This window comes from Schistocerca piceifrons, chromosome 11 (assembly GCF_021461385.2).
Source record: "Schistocerca piceifrons isolate TAMUIC-IGC-003096 chromosome 11, iqSchPice1.1, whole genome shotgun sequence".
Taxonomy (NCBI): Eukaryota; Metazoa; Arthropoda; class Insecta; order Orthoptera; family Acrididae; genus Schistocerca; species Schistocerca piceifrons.
This window is the reverse complement of record NC_060148.1, coordinates 165,571,812-165,594,963: the sequence shown is the minus strand read 5'-3', so window position 1 is coordinate 165,594,963 and position 23,152 is coordinate 165,571,812. Positions and strand designations below refer to the sequence as shown.

Below are 23,152 nucleotides of genomic sequence, written 5' to 3'. Positions count from 1 at the left end.
GGCAAAACAGAGGTCCGCCACGTGATGGAATCACATGGCAACACCACTGAAGAGGATTTCCGTGTCAGCGAAGGAAAAGACCATTTGCCTCGATTTTTTAGAGCCTTTGCAGATGCTCGTTGGCTGTAGGGACGGAACAAGTCTTCACGGGAGGGTTCCTTTCGTCCTTTCCGGCTTAACGGTTGTGAAGCACAGGATTTTGCCACTGAGGGCGAAGGTTTGCTGGCTCAGATTGCAGCTGGAAGAGAAGGAGACAGGGATACTGCTGTGATACTGGGTGATTCGATAGCTGCAGTGCTGCATTCGAGGTCGCGAATATGCATGGCCACATCCTTCATGAAACGAAGTATAGTAAAGACGGTATTGTAAGTGCCAGATGGAAAAACGCAGGGCTATCGACTAGCCAACAACTTGTGAGTGACAGGGTAAGGTATTTTTTCCTTCACTCGGATCTCCTGAACAGACGACTCATTGAGATACACGGGACATTCACGAGATGAGGCAGCATGGTCTCAATTACAATTGAAACAGCATCCCTACCACAAGTAACACATTTGGCAGCGTTTTTACAGGACATACAAGTGTGGCTATAACACTGACACTGGTAGCAATGCATCGGGTTCGGAAAGTACGGTCGGACTGTGACGACTTCGTAGCCTAGTTTGATCTTTTATGGAAGCACTACTCAATCAAAAGTGAGAAAATGGGTGCACGTAGGAACTAAGGTGGCATCAACCAATTTCATTATCCAATGCATCGCAGTTATGCCCTGACGAGAGAGAGAATTTTGGATTCTCCCTCGGTCAGACCATCAAGCAATCGAGTGTAAATAACATCGTGCAAAGAATTCAGCATTCGATGGACCTCGACACGAACAGGACACCCGTGGAGGAGAGATGCTATAATCAGTTGTTGGGCTTGAAAATCACTACTTGTTTGCAAACTAAAATACCATTACGTAGAGGAGAGCAAGATTTTACAGGGACAGCAACTGCATCTAAATCTTTCTGAATAATAAACAGATTAACTAACACCGCCGCAAGCCGGTCCCAAGCCCGGGCCCATCTAAAAACAAGAGGATGGGGAAGTGTGGAGGGGGAGGAGTAACAACCTCGTAAAAAAACCAGGGTCCGTCCGGCTCCAGATGGTAGCACCCTGTCATAGGGCCCCTGCCTAGGGTTACTAGGTGAAACCCAGCCAACGGTCTCAATGGCGGAAGAGGAACAATTTCCCAACGGCAGAGAGAGCGGAAGAGCTAACTCCAGGGCTTACTACCTTGGTTTTAATTTCGGATTCGGGGCAACCCGATCCCCCAATTTATTATCCAACAATTACTGCAAAGCATGATGGGAACGTCGTCAAAGATAGACACTACTCCAAGAGGTAGACCGAATGGCAAATCCTCCGTTGTTCGTAGAAACAATGCAAAGGGGTCAAAGGATTTTGGAGGACCCCAACCAACATGTATGCAGCCCTCAACACTGAAATTTAAGAAAGCAACTATGTTTGCAACCCTAAATGTAAACTCTCTAATTAAAGTAGGAAAATTGAAATTATTGATTGAAAAGCTGAACCAGAAAGAAATTTTAATATGTGCATTACAAGAAACAAGGTTTTTAGATGAAACTGCTTTAGATTTTGAAAACTATCGTTTATTTAAAGGAAAACCAGGTAAAATCTTAATGAAACAAATGCCATACCTGGGAACAGCATTTCTGGTACATCACTCAATTTTAGATTCAGTTACTAACTTCTACTCGAGTTCTGAGAGACTATCCATTCTTGAGATTAAATGTAAAAACAAAGGATACTCTATAATCAACTGCCATGCACCCATAAACCAGGACAACAAAAATAACCCGGAGAAAGTTGAAGAATTTTGGGAGATACTTGAAATGGAACTGGATAGATGCTCAAAGAAGAACATAAAAATGTTAGTAGGCGATTTTAACGCACAAATAGGAAGGGAGAAAAAATACCATGGAACAGTAGGCCTCTTCCCAGGTCACAAAAGAACTTCAAAAAATGGAGAAAGGCTTATAGAGGTATGTAGGCATTTCAACTTGAAAATAATGACAACACATTTCAAAAAGCTGAGCCGAAAGACTAAAACATGGAGATCACCAAATCCACTTCTCGGAGAATTCCAAATTGACCATGTGGCTATCTCACTTCATTGTCAAGAAGAAATTCAAAACACTAAAGTGCTGAAAAGCCTTGATGTTGATTCAGACCACTATTTGACTACGATTAAATTCAGACCACTCCCATTTCGAAAAGAGAAGAAAACCTTTTACAAAATTCCAAAATATAACACAGAAACGTTAAAAAATGAAGAAATTAAACAACGGTTTCAAAGAGCATTGCACAAAGATAGCGATGGCATATCCACAATAAATAAGGAAGCGGGATGGGAGGAGATCAAAAACGAAATAGTTGAAATAGCAAAAGAAAATTGTCTCGTGAAAAGAGTAAGAAGACATCCATGGTGGGACAATGAATGTGATGAGAACCTGGAGAAGAGACAGAAATTGTGGCAGAAACGGAACTCCACAAAAGATCCTCAAGATCTTGACAATTTTAAAATCCAGAGAAGAGAAACAGCTAAGCTTTTCCGTAATAAAAAAAGAAGACAATTTCAGGATAACCTAGAACAGATTGAGGAAGACTTTAAAAGAAATAATTCTAGAGATTTCTACAAAACTTTTAGAAAACAGCTAACCAAATACCAATCCCCAAATTTATGTTTTAAAGATGAAGAGAACAAGCTAGGTTTGACAAACAAGACTAATTGTGAAATATTAGCAAAATATTTCGAGAATCTACTAAATTGTGAACCACCCAAAGATAAAATGAGTTTTGAAAACCACCGAAATACTAATACCGAGTCAAAACCTCCAGACGCTGAAGAAATAAAACACATAATACACAGTCTAAAAAACAATAAAGCCCCAGGTGAAGACTCCATAGTACCAGAAATCCTAAAAATAATGGATACCAACCTCCCACAAGTTTTGGAACATATGTTTAAGAAGATCTGGGACGAAGAAAGAATTCCTGAAGACTGGCAGTGTGCCCTGATACACCCACTACACAAAAAGGGGGATAAGATGAATGTTAATAATTATAGAGGGATCTCGCTACTACCAGTAGGATACAAAATTTTGTCAAGGAAATTACTTCAAATCGTGGAGCCAGTTCTGGATAAAAAAATAGGTGAATATCAAGCAGGTTTTAGACAAGGTAGATCCTGTGTTGAACAAATATTTAACCTGAAAACACTAATTCGTTACAGAATCTCAAGAGGCCAGAGATTTGCAATAGTATTTGTAGATTTCAAAAAAGCATACGACTCGGTAGATAGAGAAACATTACTGAAAGTATTGGAAGAATTTGGGGTCGATACGAAAACAATTCAAATTATCAAACAGACGCTAACAAACAGTAAGGCCAAAGTTAAATTTATGGGTGAAATTTCAAGGAAGTTCGAAATTAAAACAGGTGTTAGACAAGGTGATGGTTTATCCCCAATCCTCTTCAACTGCGTACTGGAAAAGATATTGAGAATATGGAAAGAAGAACTCAAAGGCACCAAGAATGACATCAGAATTGGAACAAAAAAAGAAAAAATAGAAGTGGACTGTTTAGCTTTTGCAGACGATCTGGCAATAATTACAGAAAACGAAGAAATAGCTCAGAACTACCTGGAGAAACTACAAGAAGTTTCGGCCAGAGCTGGACTGCAGATTTCATTTGAAAAAACCGTGTATATGTCTAATCATAGAAATAACAAGAAAAATCTTATTACTAAATACGGCAATATTAAGAGAGTAGAAAAATTTAAGTATTTAGGTGAAATAATTCAAGTGAATGGTTTAGACAAGAGTGCAAACCAGGCGAGAGCAAGGAAAATGGAATTTGCTTTTCAAAAAACCAAAGACATATATAACAAAAAAAACATTTCGATTCAAGCTAAATTAAGACATTATAAAACTGTCATTAGACCAGAATGCCTGTATGCATCGGAGTGCCTAACTCTTAACAAAAAGGGGGAAATAGAAAACATGGAAAAGAAAGAAAGGAAAATTTTGAGAAAAATATTAGGACCGAGAAAGATTGGAGAAGAGTACAAGCTAAAGAGTAATAAGGAAATATACAAAACTATTGAGAAAGTGAGTGAGGCAATGCGTAAACGCAGACTAACGTTTTATGGTCACCTGTCGAGGATGGATGGAAACAGACTAACAAGAAAAGTGTTTGAACATAGTAACAGGAACGAAAAAACCAACAATAAATGGATACAGATGGTGAAAAAGGATTTGGCCTATTTTAATGTCACCCGTGAGTCAATCAGGGACAGGGAAAAGTTTAGACAAATAGTGAACGAAATTACGTGTTTTCCAGAAGAAACGAAACTAAAGAATAATAACAGGAAATGGTCGGAAGAGCGGAGGAGGAACCACTCGAAAATGATGAGGAAATATTGGGAAGAGAGAAAAAAAGATCAAAAAGCCGGGCAAGTGAATTGTTGAACGTGGTCCAAAGATGGCCGAAATCGAAAGAAGAAGAAGAAACAGATTAACTGTAGCAGAGAACTGACCACCTTCAGTACACGACACCACGAGGAACTGAGGTGCGACTGGTAGAGTCTTTGAATCTTTATGCTCATTCAGTCATTCTGTTTATGTTTAGTAGAAAGTGTCTGAGAAGAAGATTTGCCAGTGTCTCTTGCCAATTGCAGGCCCCCTCAGAGACAAGGGGCAAGAGGGGGAGGGGGGAGGGGGCAGTCACGTGTGTTAGCCAATTGTTCACACCTCCCGAACTTCTGCCAGGTGGCCAATTGGCAATTTGGGAAGCTCACACCACAGGCAACCACCCTTCCCTGGTCCTGGCCTGTACCAGAGGGGCTCTGCAAACCCTACCTGTTATGCGTGGGCCAGCCTTCAGGAATGCACAGGGACGAAGAAGAAACATAGAGGAACCTCAAACACCGAGAAGAGGAAGGATATGAGATGGAGAACGAAGAAAGAAAGAAGAAACAGATGAGGCACTGTTCTGATGCCGGGCTATCGAAACGTTAGAATACATTCCCAAAAATAGCCCAGATGTGTTCCCCAAGAGAGGGGGAAAAATATAGTAGAAGGATAGACATGCAGCACAGAAAGGGAAGAGGTGATGCATAGGCTGGGGCTCCATGGTAACCAAGTGCAAACTCACCAAAGAGTGGTGAGCCCCTTGGGGGAGTGGGGAGGTAGTAGTTGTAGCCCAGTATGTTACTAGAACTTGAGGTAAATATTATGATTGCATAATGGTACACTCAGCATAGTTACGTGATTTATTATATATGAAGGTAGTCTCTGTTCCCGAAAGAACAGTCACCGTTGACGACCATGCAGCTTTCGTTAGAATGAAATGATAATTAAATAAATGGACACCATAGCTGCAAACAGGCATTGATATACTTTATTGGGGACATGTTGAAAATGTGTCAATGGGGAGCGTGCAAGGGATAAGTCCCTGCAGGCGCACTATCCTCTGTGCCCTCGGTGGCTCAGATGGCTAGAGCATCTGCCACGTAAGCAGGAGATTCCGGGTTCGAGCCCTGGTCGGGACACACATTTTCAACATGTCCCCAATGAAGTATATCAACGCCTGTTTGCTGCTAGGGTGTCCATTTAATTATCATTTCATTCTAGCAAAAGCTGCACAGTGATCAACGGTGACTGTTCTTTCGGGAACAGATACTACCTTCATATATAGTTAAAATGTGGCTTCCCGGTCATTGACCTTCTTGTGCGAATGCACACGCTATGCCCAAACTCTCATGGACTTGGTAGATTAATCTGCCACGAGTAATGAGTATGATGGACAGACATCTATTAGGCACATTACGTATACAGATTGTTGACAGTTGGGAATGTGGGTCTCATGGGAAGCTTGCAAGGGATAAGTCCCTGCAGTCGCACTATTCATCTGTGCCTTCGGTGGCTCAGATGGATAGAGCGTCTGCCATGTCCCCAATGAAGTATATAAACGCCTGTTTGCAGCTAGGGAGTTCATTTAATTATCATTTCATTACGTGATTTACGTGTAGTTGTTATTTGGTATGGTGTTTTCAGAAACATTTGAGATTGAGCAACGCCCAAAACCAGTAATTTGAAAAACAAAACGTTTTATACACAGTCTGGTGGGAAAATGTCATTCTTCAAATTGTACAGGATAGACTACGAAGGAGAGCTGTATCAAACCAGCCTCCAGACTTAAGACAACGAGGACCAGGACAACTACAACGACAACAATGACCACCACCACCACCACCACCACCACCAAGAGCCATCTACACTGAGACTCCCACTGTAGTGCTATAACAACATAACAGAAGTTATGTTTGTCTCTTTCCACACTGTTTGATTACCTTTTGATCACTGATGTCCTCTTGTTCTTTCTTGATGTGCATGTTGGCCAGCAGTACATCAGCACTGATCTGCAGCAGAAACAAAAAAAAAAAAAAAAATCATTAACATCAATCTTGTGGTCCACACCTATTCTCACCATTTTCTAGATGCTAGCAGGTTTAGAGCAGTACTATAAGTACTTCTTCCATTTGATTGATGAAGTCATCCATTTTGAAGGCATGTGACCATTCAGATACGGCACTTAGTAATTCCTCGGAAACTTCTCAGTCGCTAAGTACGTTATTCGTAACGTGCTTCGAGTAATAGTCGTCAGATAACTGTCGCTAAAACCAACACAAAAAACAGAATTAGAAAAGCAGATACATAATGACTACAAGACCAATGAAATATCGGGAAATTAAAGTACACACTGAGTATAAACATTTTACAATATGCTTAGGAAAGCTTGCACGAGTGAGCAATAAAAGAAAATTGTACACTCTCATCTGCAGTTGTCATTAAGTGTATTTTCAAAAAGATATTACTTGGAGATGTCACACGCTAGACTTGAGGCAGCAGACTCAAGAACCGTAATGCTTCAACTTGGTGCCAGATGGCACTGATCTCAAGGATTGAAGTATACTTTTACATAGTGTTCACAATATACAAAACACTGTAAATATGCCTTATTACAGTAAATCTGACCTTTTTTTTACAATACGCATCATATCATCAATGAAAAAATATAACAACATTGCATTTGTTTGAATAAAAACTATCATGGGACATATACAAAGAATGTACAGCATACCAGGCACAACATCCAAATACTCGATCATGAGACAGCAATGTACATGCCGTCATTATAAAGAAAAAAAATATGCATTTTTTATTATTGTTCCACCAAAGCAAGCAGTTATCATCCTACTGAGGCCACAGATGGCCCGTGTCAACACAAAAACAAATTTTCTAACTTTGTTAGGATGGTCTCACAGTGACAGTTTTTTGCACCTACACATGTCAATGAACAATTTTCTTGTGTTGTTAACTTGCATGCGCTTTCCTAAGCATACTCTAAGTACTTGATACTCGTACTTTCATTCCTAATGTTTATATAAAAACTTTTCTAATTCTGTCTTTTGTGTTAATTCTGACCACAGTTATTTGAGGATGATGACTCAAAATCTGTGATAAATATACAGTATTTAGCTATCAAGACATTTCCAAGGAATTGCTACATGTCAACACCTTTCTTGTTCCTTTCATTCATATTTATGTAATATGAATTTCTTTTTAGGAGATTATTCTAAGGAATTTGTGTGTGTGTGTGTGTGTGTGTGTGTGTGTTTGTTTTTATGTCAAATGTCTCTTTATGGAGCACAACTGGAAGAGTTCTCACACAGCCAGCACTGAATTAGTTGCTAGCAATCACCCACATTGTGCGTTAGCCACCTAGAATGAAAACAGGAACTATTACAGCTGCACACGGCACAGTACCTTGTTATTCTCAATCTTGCACACATGAACTACTTACGATTCCAACATTAACTTGATCCACACACAAAACTCATTCCTCCATGCTGTAATGTGGCAGACTGGGAGATACTATAAAGAAGTGACTGATACCGTATTCAGTATGTTACCTAATACACTTTTTTTCCACAGATACTTGAAGTCATGATTTTTGTCTATTAAATTATTTTAATTCAATGAAAATAATCAATATTTGAAAATATAATGTAATTGGATTGGAATCAGTCCTTCCTTCTCTTCCCGTACGGTAAGTTTCCCCCGACCCATGGTTCTGGGTGGCGTTTCTGAACTCTACACCTTTTCCTCAACCTCACGAGTCCTTTTCCTTCACCTCTGTTCCTTCCCCTTCAACCCTTCTGCCAGAAGAAGGGGCCACTGGTTCTGACAGCTTGCAAACTTTAATACTTCAAATGTGTGTACTCCTGTCACCACTTGGTAAGTAAATTATTTCAGTTATTAGCAAATTTGTCACAACTGACTATAATGTAAGTAAATTCTTTTGTCAGACATGTAAACATTACTGTATTTACCATTCACATTTAATTTATGAGTAAAACAAACACATTTCGCAAAATTATCCATGCCAATGTTGCAATATACTGTAAATGTTACTAAAACTGGAAATGCATTAATAATTTGATTAATTACGACTCAATGTCTACATACTGTTCAAACTGCTTATATTACAAACTTAAAACGTAATTATAACAAGCTTTGTTGTTGTGAGTAGTCAATCTGTGTTTATGTTTCATCACATATACCATAATGCAATCTAATATAACTAAGTTTGATTTTTGTGATTGTAAATCTGTTAAAATTACAATTTCAACAACAAATGTATTAATTTTTACTGTCAAAACTGTATAAATAGACGGGTGTCAAAGCTCACAGATAGTAGTAGTTGTTATGCCGTGCCTTACTGTGTCAGCCTCAGTTGTAAATAGTTTTGTACTCGGAAAAATGACTAAAATGCATTAAAATGCCAGTGAAAGTTAATATTAAATCACTGTTTTCATCTTTTCATTACTACGTTGTACATCACAGGGAAATATTACTCTGTGCAGCGTAGAGTTACTTGAGCCCAATGTCAATGGCTGAACGAAAATCAAAGATGAGTATTATCACTTATTATTGTAAGTTTAATGCTACTGCCCTAAATTTACATTATATGGCTTTGTATTTTTTATGCAAAGCAAGTGCACACCTGAGTCACAACACAGGACCTTACAAGAGAACAGATAGCACGTAAAACATCGAAACACACTTGCTGTACACGGCCCATATTCGTAACCATAGTTAATTGTGTCCACCACACACAGTAACTTATTACTGAAAGATTCATAAATCAAAACAATGTGTGTTCATTTGAGGGTGTTGGGGCTGTTATGGTACTGCCTGCTAATAAAGTTTGCCTCCTAGAAAAGATAAGTACAGACAGTGGCAGTTTTACATAGCATCCCACAACATACTTAGAATTTGTTATGTTGCATCTATGTCCTACACAGGTATGTTTATTTGCAAGATTACTCTGACAACTGTCCAAGAAAACTGTTCTCACGTACAAAAATCACTACAATACTCACGTCACTGGCTTCCTTTCCCAGCCTGAGAGCCTCTTCTATGTCACGTTCCGCACAACCACACAGGTGACATGCTGGTTCGTAGTGCCCATTAACCTGTGTAAAATAAAAGAGCAAGTTAACTGCCTGTGTACAGTAGTACTCGACCCCCCCCCCTCCCCTCCCACTGTAGTCAAATAAGCAAATAGGTCAGCACTATGAGAAAGGTGAACCCACTCAACAACTGACACTATTGCTGTTAAAACTGTGTCATCGTCGTGATTTTCAGTTACAAGACTGGTTCGATGCAGCTTTCCACGCTGCAGTTGGAGCCACTAACAATGGTGGTGGAGTTTAGGCTCGTTCTGGTCACCTACTCTCTGACAGCTGATGAACATTCAATAACATTCTGAGCACTCTATTGTGAAAGCCATAGCCAACTCGGGGCATTAATGTGATTGTTCCGAGTTATTTGGTGAATTTTTATTCCATTTGTTGTGAACTGTTATTGTTGACAATGGTGGTAAGCGATGAAGTCTACAGAAGTGAGCGAGAGAAATAATTTGCAGGAGACACGCTTTCATCAAACACAAAAGGCGCACACATGCGTACCACAACTGTTGCACTGCTCAGTAGATGCATTTCCCGCCCGTGCCTCGAACTGTGAGTCCAAACTGCCATCATTTGTGAATCAGACTGTGGTCTATCCTTTGCAGCCCTGGATTAATCTCTGCATAAGTCCTGCCCCCTACATCCACTCAAATATACATATTGCAGTAATCCCTCGATTTCCCTCTATGATTTTTATCTTTCATTGCCCAACAGATGACTCTCAGAAATCTCTGCACACGTTCTGTCAACTGATCCCTCATTTTCATCAAGTTGAGCAATAATTTTTTTACCCATTGGATTCATTACCACCACCACCACCTCCTCCTCCTCCTCCTCCTCCTCAGGTAGTTGATTTATCCACCTAATCTTCAGCATCCTCCTGTAGCACCCCCATTTCAAAGGCTGCTACTCTCTTCTCGTCTGAAATCAATATTGTCCACATTTCTTTTCTGCGCGAGGCTACACTTTGGACAAATGGTTTCAGAAAAGACATCCTAACACTTAAATTAATGTTAGATGTTATCAAAGGCCTCTTTTTCAAAAACACTTTCCCTGCTATAGCCTAGCCAATCTGCATTTTATATCCTCTCTATTTCAGACATCGTCAGTTATTTTGGTGACCAAATAGCAAATCTGATCTACTACTTTTAGAGCCGTGTTACGTAATCTCATTCCTTCTGTACCACCTGATTTAATCTGACAACATTCCATTATATTTACTTTACTCTCACTGACGTTCAATTCGAACTTTCAAGAAACTGACCACTCCATTCAACAGCTCTTCCAAGTAATGTCATCGACAAAGCTCAACATTTTTACTTCTTTTCTCTGGAGTTTAGTTCTCTAACAAAATTTCTCCTCCGTTTTTTTTCCTGCTGCTCGCTCAAAGTACAGATTGAATAACATCAGGGAGAGGCTCCAGCCCCGTCGCCCTCTCTTCTCGACCGCCGCTTCCGTTGACTCCTAGGACTGCAGATTCTTTTCTGTACAAGTTGTAGATACCCTTTGCTACCTGTACTGTATCCTTGCTACCTTCATATTTTCTGAGAGTGCATTCCAATCAACATTGTCAAAAGCTCTCTCTAGATTAAGTAAAACGAGATATCTTCTCTATCACGAAGACAATACACAAACAAAATACTGAGGAAAAATTCATTGTCATCACTTATCAGCTCCACACCATGTTATGAGAGTGGCAATCCCTCATCTCCAAGCAGACTGTTTTCTTACACTACGGGAGTGTTACTGCAGTTCAGTTCATTTCGGCAAAGTGTTGCCACCACAGTATTACACAAAATAATTACTATTTGTGATAAACGATGACTTACATCTAATGTAACAGTATCTGTTTTATTACACTTCCAATCTTGGATCACAATTTTTGTTTGTTATCGCTGGTTACAAATATACATTGTGATACGAGACTGTCATTCATTATACACTTATACATTTCCCGGATCACTGAAAACTTTTTCGTTACTACATCACAACTTGTATAACAATTTTTGTTTGAACCTTGTTAACACATTAAAACTCTTTACCGGACCAAGCTTTGGAAAGGGGCATTTGATTTTTGTGGGCAAATGCTCTACCGACTGAGCTCCCCTCAGTAGAGCACTTGCCACTGAAAGGCAAAGGTCGAGGTTCAAGTCCTCGACAAACACACAGTTTTAATCTGCCAGGAAGTTACGACAATTGATTTCATTAAGTGTAGGTGTAATATTGCCCATCATTTACTCATATAGCAGAATCTACTTGTGACTCGACTGAGGATTTCTCGACAGGAAGGATGCAGCATGTTATCTCGGACAGAGTGTCATCGTCAGATGTATAAGTAACTTCAGGGCTGCCCCAGAGAAATGTGTTGGGATCCTTGCTGTTTATACTGTACATTAATAGCCCTGCAAACAATATTAAGAGCAAACTGACTTTTCACAGATGGGATACAGGTTTCTAAAACAAAGCACCATCTGCCAAAAGCTACAAAAATAATCAATCACATCTTGATAGGATTTTGAAGTGGTGTAAGATTGGCAACATGCTGTAAATGTTAAAAAATGTAAAACTGTACAGTTTACGAATCAAAAACGCGTGTCGTCCTCCGACTACAATATTAATGAGTCACAACTGTCGAATCAAACAAACACACAGGTGTAAATTTGTAGGGATATCAAATAGTACCAGGCAGAACAGAATACAGACATACGAAACATGAGATTGAAAAAAACTGCAAAACTGCTAACCAGGACTGGCTAGAGGACAAACGCAAGGCTGTAGAAACATGCGTAATTAGAGGGAAGAAAGAAGTTATATATAGGAAAATTAAAAAGACATATTTGGAGAAATGAGAAGCAGCTAATGAATATAAAGAGTTCACATGGTAAGGGAAAGCAAAAAGGTGAAAGGAATATTTAGAAAGTAAAACGCATATCTAAACCATTTGACTGCTACAGACACACTTTCTGCTTTCCGAGCTGAGAGCACTATGTCGTCGCTGTCACTGCTTGCCTAATGCCGTTACCTGTGCTGAGAGACAGCATTACAGCAGCTACGAAATACTTATCGTCCAATTTTCAAAAAAACTATTTGGTGAAAAAATTTGATTTTTGCACATTTTACGGTCCGATATCTCTGCTTGATAAAGGACCACATTCGTCACAGTTACTGTGCTGCATCAAATTAACTAAAGCACTGCAAAAAGCTTTAAAGTGTTGTTGTTGTTGTGGTCTTCAGTCCTGAGACTGGTTTGATGCAGCTCTCCATGCTACTCTATCCTGTGCAAGCTTTTTCATCTCCCAGTACCTACTGCAACCTACATCCTTCTGAATCTGCTTAGTGTATTCATCTCTTGGTCTCCCTCTACGATTTTTACCCTCCACGCTGCCCTCCAATACTAAATTGGTGATCCCTTGATGCCTCAGAACATGTCCTACCAACCGATCCCTTCTTCTGGTCAAGTTGTGCCACAAACTTCTCTTCTCCCCAATCCTATTCAATACTTCCTCATTAGTTATGTGATCTACCCACCTAATCTTCAGCATTCTTCTATAGCACCACATTTCGAAAGCTTCTATTCTCTTCTTGTCCAAACTATTTATCGTCCATGTTTCACTTCCATACATGGCTACACTCCATACGAATACTTTCAGAAACGACTTCCTGACACTTAAATCAATACTGGATGTTAACAAATTTCTCTTCTTCAGAAACGCTTTCCTTGCCATTGCCAGCCTACATTTTATATCCTCTCTACTTCGACCATCATCAGTTATTTTGCTCCCCAAATAGCAAAACTCCTTTACTACTTTAAGTGCCTCATTTCCTAATCTAATTCCCTCAGCATCACCCGACTTAATTAGACTACATTCCATTATCCTTGTTTTGCTTTTGTTGATGTTCATCTTATATCCTCCTTTCAAGACACTGTCCATTCCATTCAACTGCTCTTCCAAGTCCTTTGCTGTCTCTGACAGAATTACAATGTCATCGGCGAACCTCAAAGTTTTTATTTCTTCTCCATGAATTTTAATACCTACTCCTAATTTTTCTTTTGTTTCCTTTACTGCTTGCTCAATATACAGATTGAACAACATCGGGGAGAGGCTACAACCTTGTCTTACTCCCTTCCCGACCACTGCTTCCCTTTCATGTCCCTCGACTCTTATAACTGCCATCTGGTTTCTGTACAAATTGTAAATAGCCTTTCGCTCCCTGTATTTTACCCCTGCCACCTTTAGAATTTGAAAGAGAGAATTCCAGTCAACATTGTCAAAAGCTTTCTCTAAGTCTACAAATGCTAGAAACGTAGGTTTGCCTTTCCTTAATCTTTCTTCTAAGATAAGTCGTAAGGTCAGTATTGCCTCACGTGTTCCAGTGTTTCTACGGAATCCAAACTGATCTTCCCCGAGGTTGGCTTCTACTACTTTTTCCATTCGTCTGTACAGAATTCGTGTTAGTATTTTGCAGCTGTGACTTATTAAGCTGATAGTTCGATAATTTTCACATCTGTCAACACCTGCTTTCTTTGGGATTGGAATTATTATATTCTTCTTAAAATCTGAGGGTATTTCGCCTGTTTCATACATCTTGCTCACCAGATGGTAGAGTTTTGTCAGGACTGGCTCTCCCACGGCCGTCAGTAGTTCCAATGGAATGTTGTCTACTCCGGGGGCCTTGTTTCGACTCAGGTCTTTCAGTGCTCTGTCAAACTCTTCACGCAGTATCATATCTCCCATTTCATCTTCATCTACATCCTCTTCCATTTCCATAATATTGTCCTCAAGTACATCGCCCTTGTATAGACCCTCTATATACTCCTTCCACCTTTCTGCTTTCCCTTCTTTGCTTAGAACTGGGTTTCCATCTGAGCTCTTGATATTCATACAAGTCGTTCTCTTATCTCCAAAGGTCTCTTTAATTTTCCTGTAGGCGGTATCTATCTTACCCCTAGTGAGATATGCCTCTACATCCTTACATTTGTCCTCTAGCCATCTCTGCTTAGCCATTTTGCACTTCCTGTCGATTTCATTTTTGAGACGTTTGTATTCCTTTTTGCCTGTTTCAGTTACTGCATTTTTATATTTTCTCCTTTCATCAATTAAATTCAATATTTCTTCTGTTACCCAAGGATTTCTACTAGCCCTCGTCTTTTTACCTACTTGATCCTCTGCTGCCTTCACTACTTCATCCCTCAAAGCTACCCATTCTTCTTCTACTGTATTTATTTCCCCCATTCCTGTCAATTGCTCCCTTATGCTCTCCCTGAATCTCTGTACAACCTCTGGTTCTTTTAGTTTATCCAGGTCCCATCTCCTTAAATTCCCACCTTTTTGCAGTTTCTTCAGTTTTAATCTACAGGTCATAACCAATAGATTGTGGTCAGAGTCCACATCTGCCCCTGGAAATGTCTTACAATTTAAAACCTGGTTCCTAAATCTCTGTCTTACCATTATATAATCTATCTGATACCTTTTAGTATCTCCAGGGTTCTTCCATGTATACAACCTTCTTTCATGATTCTTAAACCAAGTGTTAGTTATCATTATGTTGTGCTCTGTGCAAAATTCTACAAGGCGGCTTCCTCTTTCATTTCTGTCCCCCAGTCCATATTCACCTACTATGTTTCCTTCTCTCCCTTTTCCTACACTCGAATTCCAGTCACCCATGACTATTAAATTTTCGTCTCCCTTCACAATCTGAATAATTTCTTTTATTTCATCATACATTTCTTCAATTTCTTCGTCATCTGCAGAGCTAGTTGGCATATAAACTTGTACTACTGTAGTAGGTGTGGGCTTCGTATCTATCTTGGCCACAATAATGCGTTCACTATGCTGTTTGTAGTAGCTTACCCGCATTCCTATTTTCCTATTCATTATTAAACCTACTCCTGCATTACCCCTATTTGATTTTGTGTTTATAACCCTGTAGTCACCTGACCAGAAGTCTTGTTCCTCCTGCCACCGAACTTCACTAATTCCCACTATATCTAACTTCAACCTATCCATTTCCCTTTTTAAATTTTCTAACCTACCTGCCCGATTAAGGGATCTGACATTCCACGCTCCGATCCGTAGAACGCCAGTTTTCTTTCTCCTGATAACGACATCCTCTTGAGTAGTCCCCGCCCGGAGATCCGAATGGGGGACTATTTTACCTCCGGAATATTTTACCCAAGAGGACGCCATCATCATGTAATCATACAGTAAAGCTGCATGCCCTCGGGAAAAATTACGGCTGTAGTTTCCCCTTGCTTTCAGCCGTTCGCAGTACCAGCACAGCAAGGCCGTTTTGGTTATTGTTACAAGGCCAGATCAGTCAATCATCCAGACTGTTGCCCTTGCAACTACTGAAAAGGCTGCTGCCCCTCTTCAGGAACCACACGTCTGTCTGGCCTCTCAACAGATACCCCTCCGTTGTGGTTGCACCTACGGTACGGCTATCTGTATCGCTGAGGCACGCAAGCCTCCCCACCAACGGCAAGGTCCGTGGTTCATGGGGGGGGCTTTAAAGTGTTTGCAGATGTAAAAACACATTGCGTATGCTTTGTTTATGGTTGATTTTAGTTGGTATACTTCAGTGTATGAAATGTAGATAAGATACCAAAATTTTATTTAAAATTGAGAGCACAACAATATCTCCATTTCATTCTCGAGATATCAGTTTCTATATCTGACACACAGTGTGCCTAATCCCCCCCCCCCCCCCCCCCCCCCCGAGCATCGATAATCGTGTGGTCACAACAATCGTCATATTTTGTAAACAGTTCAAGATATCAAAATTAGGTTTTATGCAAACGATAGCACACAAAGTGACACGTGTGTTGTACGATGAATACTCGGACATTTTTATTCAGCAAGCTACGGATCTAACTTGTCCGCAGCAGCGAGAGGGTCAGCAGAACGGGAAGCGTAAACACGTCAATGATGATTAAGGAAAACCCAGCTGCTGCATTTAAACAGAGTGTGCTGAAGCACGACGAGTTAGCTTGTCCACAGTGGTCAAAGTCTTAAGAGCTACTAGCACTCATTCATTTTTGATACTCTAAAACACACCTCTTCCAACGAACGAGTGCTACTAAGCTCTTAAGATATGCATTTTACAGTCCTTAATTTCTAAATTTTTTGGCTCTGAATCTTCACTCCTGGCACACCCCTGAATATTGATCATTCTCCCTGGGACACCATGTATAATGGAAGGAACAAAAGCAGAAGAGAGGCTGAAAACTGATGAAGGTGGTGGTGGTGAACAGGAAGACAAGAGGAAGTAGATGAAATAGAGATGGGAGATACGGTACTGCAAGAAAAATTTGACAGAGCAACGAAATATCTCAGTGGAAACTACGGCCCTAGAGTAAATTACTGAGAACCTCGAGAGAGCCAGCCACGAGAAAACTATTCCACCTAGTGTGCAAGGTGACAGGCAAAACACTGTCAAGACTTCTAAAAGAACTTAACACTGTAATTCCAATTCCAAAGAATGGAGGTGCTGACATGTGCTAATATTACTGAACCATCAGGAAAAGGGAGAGAAGGAAACAGTAGGTGACTATGGATTGGGGGTAAGAAATGAAAGAGGAAGCCGTCTGGTAGAATTTTGTACAGAGCATAACTTAATCATAGCTAACACTTTGTTCAAGAATCATAAAAGAAGGTTGTATACATGGAAGAATCCTGGAGATACTAGAAGGTATCAGACAGATTATATAATGGTAAGACAGAGATGTAGGAACCAGATTTTAAATTGTAAAACATTTTCAGGGGCAGATGTGGACTCTGACCACAATCTATTGGTTATGAACTGTAGATTAAAACTACAGAAACTGCAAAAAGGATGGAATTTCAGGAGATGGGAAATGGATAAACTGACTAAACCAGAGGTTGTACATAGTTTAAGGGACAGCACAAGGGAACAATTGACAGGAATGGGGGAAAGAAATACAGTAGAAGAAGAATGGGTAGCTTTGAGCGATGAAATAGTGAAGGCAGCAGACGACCAAATAGGTAAAAAAACAAGGGCTAGTAGAAACCCTTGGGTAACAGCAGAAATAATTTAATTGATGAAAGGAGAAAATATAAAAATGCAGAAAATGAAGCAGGCAAAAAGGAATACAAACGCCTCAAAAATGAGATCGACACGAAGTGCAAAATGGCTAAGAAGGAAGGCTAGAGGATAAATGTAAGGATGTAGAGGCTTATCCCACTAGGGGTAAGATAGATACAGCCTACAGGAAAATTAAAGAGACCTTTGGAGAAAAGAGAACCACTTGCATGAATATCAAGAGCTCAGATGGAAACCCAGTTCTAAGCAAAGAAGGGAAAGCAGAAAGGTGGAAGGAGTATACAGAGGGTCTATACAAGGGTGATGTACTTGAGGACAATATTATGGAAATGGAAGAGGATGTAGATGAAGACGAAATGGGAAATACGATACTGCGTGAAGAGTTTGACAGAGTACTGAAAGACCAAAGTCGAAACAAGACCCCGGGAGTAGACATCATTCCATTAGAACTACTGACAGCCTTGGGGGAGCCAGGCCTAACAAAACTCTACCATCTGGTGAGCAAGATGTATGAGACAGGCGAAATACCCTCAGACTTCAAGAAGAATATAATAATTCCAATCCCAAAGAAATCAGGTGTTGACAGATGTGAAAATTACCGAACTATCAGTTTAATAAGTCACAGCTGCAAAATACTAACGCGAATTCTTTACAGACGAATGGAAAAACTGGTAGAAGCTGACCTCGGGTGAGATCAGTTTGGATTTTGTAAAAATGTTGGAACACGTGAGGCAATACTGACCTTATGACTTATCGTAGAAGAAAGATTAAGGAAAGGCAAACCTAACATTCTAGCATTTGTAGACTTAGAGAAAGCTTTTGACAATGTTGACTGGAATACTCTCTTTCAAATTCTGAAGGTGGCAGGGGTAAAATACAGGGAGCGAAAGGCTATTTACAATTTGTACAGAAACCAGATGGCAGTTATAAGAGTCGAGGGGCATGAAAGGGAAGCAGTGGTTGGGAAGGGAGTGAGACAAGGTTGTAGCCTCTCCCTGATGTTATTCAAATGGCTCTAACTATCCTAAGGACATCACTCACATCCATGCCCGAGGCAGGATTCGAACCCGCGACCGCAGCAGCAGCGCGGTTCCGGACTGAAGCGCCTAGAACCGCTCGGCCACAGCGGCCGGCTGATGTTATTCAATCTGTATATTGAGCAAGCAGTAAACGAAACAAAAAAAAAATTCGGAGTAGGAATTTAAATCCACGGAGAAGAAATGAAAACTTTAGGGTTCATCGATGACATTGTAATTCTGTCAGAGACAGCAAAGGACTTGGAGGAGCGGGTGAATGGCATGGACAGTGTCTCAAAAGGAAGATATTAGATAAACATCAACAAAAGCAAAACGAGGATAATGGAATGTAGTCGAGTGAAGTCGGGTGATGCTGAGGGAATTAGATAAGGAAATGAGACACTGAAAGTAGTAAAGAAGTTTTGCTATTTGGGGAGCAAAATAACTGATGATGGTCGAAGTAGAGAGGATATAAAATGTAGACTAGCAAAAAAGGCGTTTCTGAAGAAGAGAGATTTGTAAACATCGAGTATAGATTTAAGTGTCAGGAATTGTTTCTGAAAGTATTTGTATGGAGTGTAGCCATGTATGGAAGTGAAACATTGACGATAAATAGTTTGGACAAGAAGAGAATAGAAGCTTTCGAAATGTGGTGCTACAGAAAAATGCTGAAGATTAGATGGGTAGATCACATAAATAATGAGGAGGTATTGAATAGAATTGGAGAGAAGAGGAGTTTGTGGCACAACTTGACTAGAAGAAGGGATCAGTTGGTAGGACATGTTCTGAGGCATCAAGGGATCACCAATTTAGTACTGGAGGGCAGCGTGGGGGGCAAAAATCGTAGAGGGAGACCAAGAGATGAATACAGTAAGCAGATTCAGGAGGATGTAGACTGCAGTAGGTACTGGGAGATGATGAAGCTTGCACAGGATAGAGCAGCATGGAGAGCTGCATCAAATCAGTCTTAGGACTGAAGATCACAACAAAAACAACAACAACAACAACAATGACAGTTTAATAAATCATGCTTACAAAATACTGACATCAATTATTTACAAAAGAAAGGACAAACTGGTAGAAGCTGACCTCAGGTAAGATCAGTTTAGGTTCCAGAGACATGTTCGAAAATACAAGACATTACCGACTCTATGAGTTACCCTAGAAGATAGGTCAAAGAAGGGATGTAGAGAAAGTTTTTGACTATACTAATTCAAACAAATTTCAGGTTGACAGCCAATCATCATTGAGTACATCCCACTATATTTAAAGCGGGCACCTGACAGTCATCCTCAAGTTAGCCGTCGGAGACGTCCTTCATTCCTCAATGTACGGGGCAATTCACGAGGAAAGGTACATGTTTTGATGTTTACAGTATTGGTGATTCTGAACACACAAAGCTTCAAATAAATGCATGCTCTTTTCTTCACCGTATCCAACACACAGCTGTTTGAAAATCATGGGTATCAGTTGCATGACCTCCTCCTCCAGCACTCACAAGCAACTACACCCAAAGTGACATTAGGCTCATCTTTACTGACCGTTTCGATGCATACTTCACTTTAACACGGTGGAGGGACATGTCCTACAAGTTTACACATTGTTTACCTCACGTCTCAGTACCACGTCCAACCCACTGAGGTCGCCGATCTCACTCCGTCAGATTACTGTTTGTGGTGTTGACTCAAGAGTAAAGTCTACAGGTGCAGTGTGGACACAAATGAGGAACTTCTCGCTTGTATTTTCACGCTTGTGCTCAAGTAAAAGACTTTACAAATGAGCTCAGATCGGCAACACAGAAGCTATGTACAAGAACTGCAAAATGCACTGCCATTGGTGGTGGACTTCGAGGACATCTTTCGTGAGCAAATGTACACAATTAAACAAAACATTAATTATCGTGTTTCATTTACTATCACCTGCATTTGACCTGTTCCTCATGTTTTCATTAGTTTACCAGGAAACTGCTACACAATGGATGTATGTTCATACGAAGTACTTTGTTCAGTATCGCTAAGACCATTGCTCCTCGAAACATGTACCTTTCCTTCCGACTCACCCTGTATAGTGCCGTGTGAGTATTCCACGTGTGTATCAAAATCAAGTTGACACACGGACCACACTACCCGGCGGCAGCATCCTCACTTGTAGGCCCACAGAACTCAGCTGTTCCACGCATTACCGCTCACCCGCGAACGTCGGTCCACTCCCTTATCTTCGTTAGTGCAAACTGTAGAGATGATAGTGTTTCACACACTGTCCAACTGGTAGCCACTATCACAGTTCATTAGATTTTCCGCAAGGCATATTTGCGTGGATTGTTTAATAACGGAGTCCCAAAAACATGTTGCCGAGGTGACAATTCGCAGTGTCGACTAGAACACATACTCTGAAATTCTCAAGGTAGCAAGTATAAAAAACAGAGAATGAAACGTTAATTACAACTTACACAGCAACTGTGGCATGAAAGTGGAGGAGTAGGTCAGAAGTAAGTGAGACAGGGCTGTGGCCTGTCTCCCACTTTATTCAGTCTGTACAGTGACCAAGCAATAAAGGTAACCAAAGAGAAATTTGGAGGGGTATTAAAGTTCAGGGATAATATAAAGAAAGATTGTTTTCTTATGACACAGTAATCCAATAAATCACCTCTCAGAAAATGTAATCTGCTGCCGACGGCAACTCATGGAGTCATCTCCCCAATGGTGAGGGTTTTACCGTGTATGCTACTGGTGGACTGTGCCGACAGGAAGCCACAATTCCAGAAAAACCGTACCACATATCGATTAGACATATACACTACTGGCCATTAAAATTGCACACCAAGAAGAAATGCAGATGATAAACGTGTATTCATTGGAAAAATATATTATACTAGAACTGACATGTGATTACATTTTCATGCAATTTGGGTGCATAGATCCTGAGAAATCAGTACCCAGAACAACCACCTCTGGCCGTAATAACGGCCTTGATACACCTGGGCATTGAGTCAAACAGAGCTTGGATGGCGTGTACAGGTACAGCTGCCCAGGCAGCTTCAACACGATACCACAGTTCATCAAGAGTAGTGACTGGCGTATTGTGACGAGCCACAATTGACCAGACGTTTTCAATTGGTGATAGATCTAGAGAATGTACTGGCCAGGGCAGCAGTCGAACATTTTCTGTATCCAGAAAGGCCCGTACAGGACATGCAACATGTGGTCGTGCATTATCCTGCTGAAATGAAAGGTTTCGCAGGGACCGAATGAAGGGAAGAGCCACGGGTGATAACACATCTGAAATGTAACGTCCACTGTTCAAAGTGCTGTCAATGTGAACAAGAGGTGACCGAGACGTGTAACCAATGGCACCCCATACCATCACGCCGGGTGATACGCCAGTATGGGGATGACGAATACACGCTTCCAATGTGCGTTCACTGTGATGTCGCCAAACACGGATGTGACCATCACGATGCTGTAAACAGAACCTGGATTTATCCGAAAAAATTGACGTTTTGCCTTTCGTGCAACCAGGTTCATTGTAGAGTACACCATCGCAGGCGCTCCTGTCTGTGATGCGTCAAGAGTAACCGCAGCCGTGGTCGCCAAGCTGATAGTCCGTTCTGCTGCAGACATCGTCGAACTGTTAGTGCAGATGGTTGTTGTCTTGCAAACGTCCCCATCTGTTGACTCAGGGATCGAGACGTGGCAGCACGATCCGTTACAGCCATGCAGATAAGATACCTGTCATCTCGACTGCTAGTGATACGAGGCTGTTGGGATCCAGCACGGTGTTCCCTATTACCCCCCCCTGAACCGACCGATTCCATATTCTGCTAACAGTCATCAGATATCGACCAATGCGAGCAGTAATGTCGGGATACGATAAACCGCAATCGCGATAGGCTACAATCTGACCTTTATCAAAGTAGGAAACGTGATGGTACTCATTTCTCCTCCTTACATGAGGCATCACAACAACGTTTCACCAGGCAACGCCAGTCAACTGCTGTTTGTATATGAAAATCTGTTGGAAACTTTCCTCATGTCAGCACGTTGTAGGTGTCGCCACCGGTGCCAACCTTGTGTGAATGCTCTGAAAAGCTAACCATTTGCATATCACAGCATCTTCTTCCTGTCAGTTAAATTTCATGTCTGTAGCACGTCATCTTCGTGGTGTAGCAATTTTAATGGCCGGTAGTGTGTATACCAGGTCCGTCTCAAGACAGGGTCGGTATTCTCGAAGATGATCACAACACAATAAAAATGAATTGAATATAATGTTTTGCAGTCAGAGAGAAATTTATTCCTAATCCCAATGGATCCAAATAATTATTGAGACACATCTCTACTTGACCTCATCTACATTGTCCAGTCCATTAATGTGACCACCTGTCAGAAGCCAGCGTAACCAACTTTTGGAGCACGGACCACTGCAAGACGTGCAGGAGGGACGTGGAGCCACGCCGACTGCACTGCCGTGGCCAGCTGCA

General features: G+C 40.8%; 1 protein-coding gene across 2 annotated transcripts in view; it reads right to left on the bottom strand.

Moving 5' to 3' along the window:
* The window catches only part of LOC124719907, a 66,301-nt gene that overhangs the window by 8,680 nt on the left and 34,469 nt on the right, over positions 1-23,152 (bottom strand). For both annotated transcript variants that reach the window (XM_047245094.1, XM_047245093.1), the window contains 2 exons: positions 9,512-9,604; positions 6,416-6,484 (listed from right to left, as the gene is read on the bottom strand). In XM_047245094.1, coding sequence (XP_047101050.1) covers positions 6,416-6,484; positions 9,512-9,604 — 162 coding nt within the window. The remainder of the gene's footprint in view (positions 1-6,415; positions 6,485-9,511; positions 9,605-23,152) is intronic.